General features: G+C 39.4%; 1 protein-coding gene across 4 annotated transcripts in view; it reads right to left on the reverse strand.

Moving 5' to 3' along the window:
* The window catches only part of synj1 (synaptojanin 1), a 105481-nt gene that overhangs the window by 19157 nt on the left and 74288 nt on the right, over nucleotides 1-12036 (reverse strand). For all 4 annotated transcript variants that reach the window (XM_060833725.1, XM_060833723.1, XM_060833724.1 and 1 more), the window contains 5 exons: nucleotides 9589-9804; nucleotides 7797-7875; nucleotides 2280-2442; nucleotides 1453-1668; nucleotides 435-569 (listed from right to left, as the gene is read on the reverse strand). In XM_060833725.1, the coding sequence (XP_060689708.1) occupies nucleotides 435-569; nucleotides 1453-1668; nucleotides 2280-2442; nucleotides 7797-7875; nucleotides 9589-9804 (809 nt within the window). The remainder of the gene's footprint in view (nucleotides 1-434; nucleotides 570-1452; nucleotides 1669-2279; nucleotides 2443-7796; nucleotides 7876-9588; nucleotides 9805-12036) is intronic.

Consider the following 12036-nt stretch of genomic DNA (forward strand, 5'->3'; position numbering starts at 1 on the left):
TGGAGAATCTAAAAATAATATTTAATCTTCATTTTTTCCAAATAAAAAGCATTTTTTGTTATTGCCTTTTACTTCTCATTTCCATGCAAAGGGAAAGTTTGGAGATTATTGATTACTTTTCAATACTTATTACACACAGAACAGGTGATGCAAAATAATAAATACTCCAATGCAGTTTTGACAATTTAGAACCTATAAAGCTAACTGTGGAATGCATTTCATTCAAAGATCATTACACCAGTATCGTTTAAAGACCCATGTGCTACAGAGAACCTTGCATACAAAATCCACGACTAGTTACATGCCCATAACACTTTGTTGGATTAGTAATTTTCTTTCCTACAATAGTCAATTCAAATATTCCACCAAGTCGCCTTACATCAATTTTACTTTGTTGAAACTTTCAAAGACTAAGGGGCGAAGCTGTCATCTACCTGACGGAGGTGGTGGCCTTTGTGGAGGAGCAGGTCTTGAAGGAGGGACTGCAGGACGTGGAGGAGGTGGCCGCTTTGGTTCTAGGGTTTGACTACCTTCCTTGTGCGCTGATACTTGCTGGAACTCTGAAGTGTCTGTTTTCAAAAAGAAATTAAGATAACATGACCAAACTTGTAGAAAAGAATGACTTAACAGGTAGAGCAATGGGTCAAATAGCACACTATAAATAATTAAGCCAATCACAGCAGACAACAATTAAATATGACAACTTTCTCATATTGACATTTTTTGGTTTGTATTTTAATTCATTCACAAGTTGAGTATCACTGGCTAGGTCACATTTATTGTCTGTCCCTAATTTTCTAGCAGGCAATGAACAGTGCATCACATTGTTGTGGGTCTGGAGTCACACATAGGCCAGACTGTTCAAGGACAGATTTTCTTCCCTAAAGCAAAACAATGAATCAGATGGGTTTTCTCTGACAGTCGACAGTTTCATGGTCATCGTTGATTTTTAAAATTAAGTTCAAATTCCACCACCTGCCATGGCAGAATTCAAATCCAGGTTTCTCAAACATTACTTTCTTCTCTGAATTCAGTCTAGCAATAAAACACTAGGGCTTGTGATGCCTAAAATTTAGCAAGTTGAATACACCATTAAAAATATGATTTTTACATCTGTTGAAGTCATCCAAACTGACCAATTTTTCCTCATTACACTTCATTATTTTAAACAAGCTATTGGACAAAGACACCTTTTTTCCCAATTCATTTTCTTTGTACTTAATTTATCACTCTTTCTAGTGAGTGACCTATAAAAGGTATTTGCGTTTAAAATACAATTCATACCAATTCAAACAGCCATGAAATTATTAGATATACAAAGGCAGTCTTAAAAGTTTAGTCACTTTAGAAATGCAGAGATTGCAGCATGATTTGTCAGAGGTGGACTTGCCTGGATTCAGTGAATGTTCTATATTTCTGAATTTACTATTTATATTCATTGAAAACCATTACCTTGTTGAGGCTGCTCTTGTTGAACTGCAACAGTTCTGGAGGCTGCTCTACTTGGTCTACTCGGCAGTGTTGGTAGAGGCATCTCTGGTATTGTGGGAGATGGACATGGACTTGTCCTCGGAGTTGAAGCAGGAGAGGTACCTGAACCTGAACCAGAGATAGGCTGCAAATGCTGAGGAATTTCATCTACGTCAGCACTATAATCATCCACATCCCCTGTATAAAAACAGTATGAGATACATGATGAGAAACACAAATTCGTGACGAATGCTTTAAGTTTATACCAATCTTTACCTTTACTTTGTCTAATGAGTTTATCATTCAAGGCAGAATTACTTGACAAAATTGCATAGTGAATATTTCGCTGAATGTTAAGTAATTGTAGACCTCTATTTCTAAGTTGCATGGAATAGCCAAACTACATTTATTCATCAAATATCATTTGAAAACAAAATTCTGGAGATCACAACCGGCAAGCAGCATCCATGAAGAGAAAGCAAGCCAACATTGGAGTCCAGATGATTTTTCATCAGCCTACTTTCTTCTGATGGATACTGCCTGATCTACTGCGATCTGCAATCGTTATTTTCAGTAGAGTCCAGCATCTGCAGTAATTTGCTCCTTCATTTTCAAACAGTTTCACTTATAAATGACATTAGAAGAATTAGCTGCAAATACTGTCAGCAATTTATTTTTGTGCCCAATTCAATCATTTGACAGATCTTTGCTTATGGATGGATTTTCATATCATTTTGCTATAAGCTATTGTATATTAAAATTGCAAATCGTGCATTATATGCAAACCAACCCTATGCTCAATAACATACCTTCCATATCATAGTCAGCAGTAACTTCTGTATCCTCTCCAAGCAGCATGGAGCTAGTCGAGACTGGTAAACCAAGACCACTTCTTTCCAGACTCATCTCTTCCTCTAATTTACTGGTCCAATCTGGATTCTTCAGGCAAATGTGGAGTGTCCTGCCCAAAACCTGCAATGACATTTATTATCCCCCCCACACAAAATCATTCAATCAGGAGATGTTTCAGCAATTCTGCAAAGGATCATCAACTAAGTCACTTTAATCTGTTGGTACTCAGGCAATATTCAGTTGATAATTGAATTCACTATTCTTCTGAGACTACATGAAAGTATTGTACTTGTATAGAAATCTGCTTATAGGGGCTTTTCCCCAAGTCTCTAGTCCTCTTTCCTTGTTGCTTTCTACTTTCACTTGATAAATGATTCCATATTTTTATTTCTGCTTCTCTCTACCTACACCAAGTTCTGCATTCCTCTGTTGCCTTCTCTCCATGGCTACATCTCTCCCATTGAACTTTGTTATTTCTCCCACTGCTTTCCAGTTACTGCACAAATTCATTTATTTGCTTGCCAATCCTCCATCAACAAAGCTTTAGAAAGAAACTTATTTAGAAGCACTAAGAGGCTCCCCCAAAACCTGCACAGGTAATCAGTGGGCTCCAATCATTGTACCTGACAGCGTGTTCAAAAAGAGAAGGCCTTGCAGTCTGGAAATGGACCAAATGTTTAAACTTCATCACTAATATTGAATTTTTAAAATTTTAAAGTCTAAATAAATGTCTCGGCTGACTGTAACACTTTTTAACTGGTTAACATGAGCTGTAATGCTCTGAAATAAAATAGAGCAGGTTAATTACGTCAGACAAAAGACAGCAAAACATTCAAGTGCAAGAGGACATTTGAAACTTCAAACTGAAGTCTAGAATTTTACAGATAATATGCAGAAATGGCAGAGTAGTCAAATTCCATAAAATATTTGCATCAAAGTGCAAGTAGATTCAGATTTCTCTTATTTTTTCTATCAGTTTCCATAAAATGTTCATACTCATTAGTGCCAACTTGAATGAATGATGAATGATTTACTTACTGTCACTTGCATTTTACAGCAAATCATACAGTAAAATACAGCAAAATGTTTCAACAGTCACCACAATCCTGCAAATATTTTATGAATAAAAAGATAACTGAGAGTCCTAGCTGTCTTACCAATGACACCTGCGCTCCCCCAATGGGATTTGAAGCAAAGACTTTCCAACCTAAGGACAGGAGTCATTCAGCCAAGGCGAACACTCTAAAGACCTTCAAGAATGTTGATGTAGCAGTAAGGTCTGGACCGGAAAGCTTACAGAAACCACCACAGACTGAGACCTCTAGGACCACACTGCCTGTACCACATTGTAAAACTAGTTCAGTAAAGAATGTAAATACAGCTCTCAGCATGCTTATCATGCATGAGATAAAGTTGCAACTGGGGCTACAGACATGCAAAACAACAAATGCAGCATGTAACAAAATAGAAAAAAGTGATCGCATGACTAACAGATCCAGTGAAAGTCTTGGTAAGCAGACTAGTAAGGAGTGACTGGGCTGAATCTTGTGCTTTTTCAGATAAGTGCATGTTGTGTCAATTTTTGGAGGGATATTCACTGTGAACTTTCTCACCTTCTCACTGTCTCTTATCCAGCATATCTTAACTACCTACCCCACCCATGGCATCCAGCATGTTCAATTTCTAGTCCCATTTAAGCATGTGTTGCCCCCAGAACAATGCACCACTCAGTGGATATCTGCCAAAAGACTCTTGTACTTGTACCTGTACCATCTTTCAAAAGCCATGTTACATCAGAACAAACATTAGTAAACTGGCATCATTCCTCATCAGCGACATAATTGTATAACAGTCACAAAAACACACTGCTCACAAAATGCAGCCACTATGGCTGACACTTTACTCACGCACACGAACCCATTCTCTCACCATAGCACAATTTACCTGTCCTTAGTTACATTCCATCTAAACACCATCTCGAAGTCAGAGCTACTCTACTCTCAAAGCCCAATGAACACCCAAATCTTATCAGTGTCCTGTACAGGAACATCATATACCAATCAGACGAACCCAAACATGACCTCCCATTAACAGCCAGTAAAAATGAACATGGAAGGAATGAGTAGAGGCTGCAATGTGTTCACAGTGCAAACCAAATGCTGATATGATGTATAACTACTGCCTATAATTCCTAGATGGTCTTAAGACCATAAGGAATAGTAACAGGAGTAAGTCATTCGATCCATCGAGCCATCTTCTGTGCCCAGTTTGCATCTACTGGAACATAGTGTCCAACATGTCCTGTCTGTCTTGTAGCACCCAAGCAACAGAGCTTCATCATCCATAAGAAGCTTTCTCCAGCTCAATGTCCTCGTCCTGCTCCTGAGAAGGCTGCTCCTGACTCCTCCATGTACAACACATTGCATTGTTGCCCACTGCAGATGTGCAGTGCACAGCACAAAAGAATGGTACAGCACACCATCTTGATTATTCAAGATGCACCACCTAAGTCTGATTTGAGAAGTAGAATTGCACTGTCAACCCTATCATCTGCTCCATCACAGTCCTGGTCAGAGCATGTACACCAACTTGGTAAAAGTATTGCGCCAGCTGACTGACCAAATGACACCAGAAAGGGAACACTTGGTGTGCTCTGAATCATTTCCTATCCCAGACTCTCATCAACCATGAAACTTGTCACTGAAGAACAGAAAAGTCCATCTTCATACTCATGATGAACTATATATTCCTTTTCCCACAGTACTCTCATAAGTTCCACAAGTGGTGGGACAGTTTTATAGTTAGTATTCTCCTCCTTTCAAGTCATGGCAGGTAACTTCAGAGTATTAGATTTGCACGTGGCGAAGCGCAAACTACTTTTGACTCCCAAATTACTTCGGGTTAATTGCAGATGGGTCAATAAATTATGACAAATGAAATATCGCCGGAGTCTGCAAATATAAGCATTATGTTTTTGTCCCTGCAATATCCTAGCATCTAGATGACTTAGATCTTGCACTTTCACCAAAATGGCACTGACTCCACACACCATGTGAAGTACTAATGTGCTAACAGGCATGGCATGCCAAAGAAAACCAAGGTGTGGATGCTGCAAGCATGCAGGTAGGCGACAAGTGAGTGGGTGATAAGATTACAATCGGGCAACCCTGAAACGTGTTTGATATTGAGCTCCATGCAGCCAGTACTGAGCTGGAGTTGCCACATATTCACCGTGACTTCCATATCAAAAATTCTTAATGTCTAATTTATTCAACGTGTTTGATGGTCCGGGAAACTAAATCTTAATGAGATGAGTATTATTAAAGCATTTGACAAGCCATTAGCACCTTTAACACGGCAACTCACTACAGCTTAACAAGAAACTTGCCTCCCTGCTCAGCAAATGCATAAAAAATGCAGTGAGCTGTTCCTGATGTTGAGGTAGGCTTTGCTGAACTTTTATGATTCTGCCATAAATCCTGCACAGCCCAAATCACTTAGATCCCTATAAAGACCCTGTCTCGTGTTTTGCCAAGAGTTGTTAAAGATCAAACTTGGTGTGGGAATAGTGTCAAGTTTGGACCAAACTGAGTAGGAAGAACAGGTTTCTTTTCCTAAAGGCACATTGATGACCTAGTTGGGTTTTTACTGCAATCCAAGTCCTATTTACCAATCAGGAGAAAGTGAGGACTGCAGATGCGGAGATCAGAATCGAGAGTGTGGTGTTGGAAAAGCACAGCCAGTCAGGCAGCATCTGAGGAGCAGGAGAATTGACATTTCAGGCATAAGCCCTTCATCAGGAATGACTCAGGTACTTTTCCAGCACCACACACTTGACCCTATTTACCAATCACCCCATTCTCGCTGACCTGTGTTAGATCCTTTCATCGGTCAATATTTTGATTTCAAAACTCCAAATATTCAACTTTTCTATCTCGGTAATGCTTCTAGCTCTGTATTCCTCTGAAATCTCGACATTCCTCAAGCTTTGACTTCTTGCAATCCCTAACCATGATTAATTTACTGTTGGTGGGAATCATTCATCTTGCTGGGTCCTAAGTTCTACAATTCACTTCCAGTGGTAATATAGACATGAGTCAGTATGGTTTCATCAAGGCGGGAGTTGGGGGGGGGGGGGTCATGCATCACATCAGTTAGAAGTCTTTGAGGAGATCTTGACCAAATTAGGCAAAGGAGAGCCAGTAACCAGTGGGCGTAACAAGATGCTATACAGAAGGCGAAGATAGATAACAGACCAAGGAGTTAAGGACAAAGTATTAGTATGGATAGAAGATTGGCTGACTGGCAGAGTGCAGAAATAAAAGGGTCTTTTCCTCGACAGCAGTGAGATGTAAGGCTTCACGGGGACAATGTTGGCATCACAACTATTCATGTTATGCATTAACAATCTGGAAAAGGTACTGAGGTCATTGTTGCTAAGTTTTCAGATGACAAAAATAGTTGAAGGGACAGATAGTGTTGAGAAAGCAAAAGAGGTTGCAGAAAGACTTGAACAGGTTAGGCAAGTGGGCAAAGATGTGGCAGATGGAATACAAAAGTGAGAAAATATGAGGTTATGCACTTTGGTAGAAGACGATTAGCATATTAACTCTCAGTCAGCACAGGCATTGTGGGCTAAAGGTTTGTTCCTAAGCTGTATAGTTCTTTGCTGTACCAGAGGCATAGACTATTTTCTAAATGTGGTAAGGTTCCAGAAATCTGAAGCACAGAGAGTCCTAGTTCAGGTTAACATGCAGATTCAGTGACAGTTTGGAAAACAAATGCAACAAAGCATTCATTTCAAAAGGGTCAGAATACAAGAGCTCTGGTCAGACTGTATTTGGAATATGGAGAGTAATTTTGGGCCCCATATCAAGAAGCCTTTGAGAGGGTTCATGGGTGCTTTAAGAATGATCCCATGGGTAAAGAGTGGTTGAGGACTTTGGGCCTGTATTCAATGGAGTTTAGAAGATTGAATAGGGATCTCATTGAAACTTTTGGAATACTTAGGGGTCCGGATAGAGTAGATATAGAGAATATGTTTCCACTAATAGGAAATACTAGGACCCAGGGACACAGCCTCACAATGAAGGGACAACCCTTTAGAACTTAACTGAAGAGGAATTTCTTCAGCCAGAGGGTGGTGAATCATTGCACAGAAGACTGTGGAGGTCAAGTTATTGAGGGCATTTTATACAGAGATAGCTAAGTTCTTGATTGATAAGGGGACCAAAGGTTATGGGGAGAAGGGTGTTGAGACACTTATCAGCCACGATTGAATGGCAGAGCAGTCTCAATGGGCCAAATGGTCTAATTCTGCTCCTATGCCTTATGGTCAAGATTAGATTGTTTAGAGGGATTGGGCAGCTAGTCGACAGAAGCATGTACTTTGCCTGATAAATATATTTCCAGCACTTCAAATAAGCAATATTCAACAAATGCTATTTACAATACTGATCAGGACTTTTACTTACTTCAGTGCCGTTTAACCTTTGCACTGATAAAGCAGAACTACCTTCCAAGAATGTGACCCACATTTTATCTTCTACAAACCTGAAACAAAGGACAGCAGAGTTTTATGATGTTACATACCAAATACCAGTGCAAAAGGTACAACAATTAATGCACTCTGCAGGAAATCAGGAGATAAAGAGAATTCAGGTTTAATAAGAGATCAAGAGCTTGGTTTGGAACCATAACACTGACATTTCAGTAGAAACATTATAGCCCAAAATATAAATCTAGTCTTGAAATCATTGACATTTTATTTGTGTGCACTACTTATATCTTTTTAAAGCAGCTCTGTGCCAAATGTTCTGTACGATGCTGACTTATATCTTAAAATTGTTTGACCCATTGCAAGATTAGACCATAATTTCTGAAATAGAGAAGTTAACAGATTACCAGAAAATATTACATCTGGAAATCATAATATATCTGTATTTTTCCAAAGAAAGTATCTTGCTTCAGATTTGAAAGGAAAACTTCTTATGACCACTTACATAACCTGAGACTGATACAGTTCAGAAATAAACCATTCAACTTGAAGCACATGTTGGCAAATTCCTTTTACTTAAACTACCGGGTCTACGCCAACACTTTAGCTTCTTCCCTGGACCTTGAAAATTCCACGTTTCTAACCATTGTCTATGCATAAAATCATTCCTACAATTCTCCTGACAGCTTATGCCCACTTGTGTCCAACTGCTGCACTAGCTCTTAAGCTTTCTTTAGTTTCATAAAGATTCCCTCATCCATTGTAGATTACTTTCCAGCAACTCCTTTCAGAAATTTATGGGCTAAATAGAGTGCTGGTGGCAAAGTTGTGCAGTGAACCAGCTTCAACAATCAGCAGGATCCAAGACTACATTTTGCCAATGGCAGCTGATTAATTAATTAATCTTATGGATGGTTGACTACCTGTAAGAGCTGGCAAACAATCAAAAGGCCAGCAGTTCAGTAGCACCATCAGAAATTCACCTTGGAGGAGAGCACATCAATGAACATTTGCTCTCAACCAGATGAGTTTGAGAGATCTTGGGACCAATGAGACAGATCCCAGCAAGTAATGAGGCAGGGCACTGCTGACAATTGGTGCCGTGGTGCAGGCAGAGGTCCCTCAGTGAGCTAAACCGTGCCTGGAAAAGCCAACACCTATTGCCAAACAAATGGTAGGAGAGGTATAAAAAACACAAATTTAAGTGGCTCAATTGAATTCTGGGTTGAAGGACCATACACCATCTGCCCTGTCGCGAAAATAAAGGTATAGTGGCAAAAAGACAACAGGCACACCACTCAGTTTGCCATATCATCATCCTTCCCACATTCCAGCTTGTTCCCAAAGGGCTGGTAAAATCCAGCCCAACGTTTGCACATTTTTAGCGAGTAATTATCATAGTCACGTTGACAAGAGACTGGATGGTGACTGGTGTCAGCGGAACATTGAACTAGCAAGGAAACAGTATACTTAGAAGAGGGATTAGATAATTGGCAGAGGAAAGAACTTATCCATTACATTGGTCTTGGGTGGCAACAGCCAATACTTTGATATAGCCATGTGTATTATATCACAATGTTCTTCTTATGTGAATTGGTATCCTTCCAATAGCATAAACTATAACTGTTAAATACTAATCAAGAACATAAATGGTTGCTTCACAAGGAGAAACGTGCAAACTGGATAATATTTCATGATGCAGCATAATTACTCTATTTTTGTTATTGAAACAAAAAGCCAAAGATATAGACAAAAATATTCATTGTTACCTGATCAAAATAACATCACCATATGCAGCAAATTTCTGAAGCAGTTGATCAATTAAGTTATCATCAAAATGATCCTGGTTTGGGGAGGAGCTGGTCAGGGAAGTGACCACTGTTCCATCAGGTGGCCCCTGGAGAGCAATAACTTCCTTGTACACTCTTTGTCGAGCTTCAGGATCCACCTCAAATATGTCTATGTCTATTGTAGCAACCACAGGCCTAATAAAACAAAAACTGAACTGTAATTTGTGTACAAAACTTTATAAATTTATAATCAAAGAAAGACAGCATTGTGCGACTGATTGCAGTAAATAGCAGTTCGTGCAACTGCAATTAATATATTCAATTAATGCAAATGTCAATTCTCTTGATCCATCCCCCAATCCACACAGGCACACTATGCTGAGTTGTGTTGCATGCAATTTTTTTTTGTGTAGCTATTCCCCAAGTACATAACTTGGATTGGACAAGTCTTTTAAAAGTTAAGCAGACACTGAAGATCACTGAATCTAAAGATAAATATTGGCAAGGAACTGGCTGGTGACTGGAGTCAGTGGAACGTTGTATTAGCAAGGAAGCAATACATTTAGGAAAACAAATCTATTTCTGGAAAGGCAAACTGCAACATAGGCAGAGAGTGGGGATAAAGGAGTTTTTCTCAGGATGGAAGCCAGTGATAAGTGATGTTCCACAAGGGTCGGTGTTGGGACCATGACTTTTCACTTTCTATATTAATGATCTGGATGCAGGAACAATGGCATTCTGGCTGTTTACAGATGATACAAGGGTAGTGGCGGAACAGGTAGTATTGAGGAGACGGGGAGGCTACAGAAAGACTTAGACAGGGTTAGGAGAGTAGCCAAAGAAGTGGTAGATGAAATATAACATGGGAAAGCAAGAGGTCGTGCACTTAGGTCGGAAGAAAACAGGCATGGACTATTTTCTAAATGGGAAGAAAATTCAGAAATCTGAACTGCAAAAGGACTTGGGAGTCCAAGTCTATGTATTAGATTAGATTAGGTTCCCTACAGTGTGGAAACAGGCCCTTCAGCCCAAAACGTCCACACCAACCCTCCGAAGAGTAACCCACCCAGACCTATTTCCCTCTGACTAATGCACCCAACACTATGGGCAATTTAGCATGGCCAATTCACCTGACCTGCACATCTTTGGATTGTGGGAGGAAACCGGTGCACCCAGAGGAAACCCACGCAGACACGGGAGAATGTGCAAACCCCACACAGACAATTGCCCAAAGATGGAATTGAACCTGGATCCCTGGCATTTGAGGCAGCAGTGTTAAACACTGAGCCACTGTGCCGCCTGAGATAAACTCTTAAGGTAAACGTTCAGGTTCAGTAGGCAGTTAGGAAGGCAAACACATCATTCATCTTGAGGGGACTGGAATATAAAAGCAGGGATGTACATCAGATGATATTTAGTGTACTTATTCCTTCTTTACTTTGTCTGCTAATAAATTCTCAATCTATACTTGTGTAGTACCACTAATTTTATGTACTCTGATTTTGCCTGCTGACCTTTTATGTGGAACATTATCAAAAACTTTGAAATGCAAACACATTGCATCCACTAGTTCTCCTCCACCCCCAATTCTACTATTACATTCTCAAAAAAATTCTATTGGGTTTGTTAAACATGATTTTTCTTTCATTAAACTATGTTGACTTTACGTAATCTAATTGATATCTTCCAAATGTACAATTATCACATCCTTACTAAGTGACTCCCACATCTTCTCTACAACTCAACTAAGCTAACCAGCTGCATTTTCAGGTTTTCTCACTGCTTTTTAAATGAAGGCATTACATTTGCTATCCTCTATTTGCCAGGCCTGTTCTGGAATCTATATAATTTTGGAAGATTGTGACCAATGCATCCACTTTTTCCCATGGCCATCTCCTTCTAATGTATATTTTCATGGATAAGGAGGCCAAACTACAGAGTACTGCACACTCTGGCAAATAGATTCTTGGGCTTTGAGGACTACTAAGCTTTCAGTCCCATTAATTTCTCCTGCACTTTTTTTAAAAAACTAATTTCTTTCAATTTCCACCTGCCAATTGACCCAAGCATTTTTGTAGAATTATTTATGCCACCTTTTGTGAAGGCAGAATGAAAGTAGCAGTTTAATTACTCTGGAATTTCCTTGTTTGCCATTTTCAGTTCTCCCCCTTTGAGACTGTAATCGCCCAAATTTGTTTTCATTTTCTTTTTCTCTATTTATATATAGGGAAGAATCTGTGTTCCACTTCTTGTGTGTTCCTTGCAATTTTACACACATACTCCATTTTTTTTCTCCCCATTTAATCAACCTCTCGGTCCTCAATGGCTGAATTCTACATTATATTCAGTGAGAACTAGAAACATTGAAGAAATAGCTTTTCAGCAACTAAAGTGTCAAGGGATATGGTGAAAGTATGGCCAAGAGCT

Source organism: Hemiscyllium ocellatum, chromosome 12 (assembly GCF_020745735.1).
Source record: "Hemiscyllium ocellatum isolate sHemOce1 chromosome 12, sHemOce1.pat.X.cur, whole genome shotgun sequence".
In the NCBI taxonomy this organism is placed as follows: Eukaryota; Metazoa; Chordata; class Chondrichthyes; order Orectolobiformes; family Hemiscylliidae; genus Hemiscyllium; species Hemiscyllium ocellatum.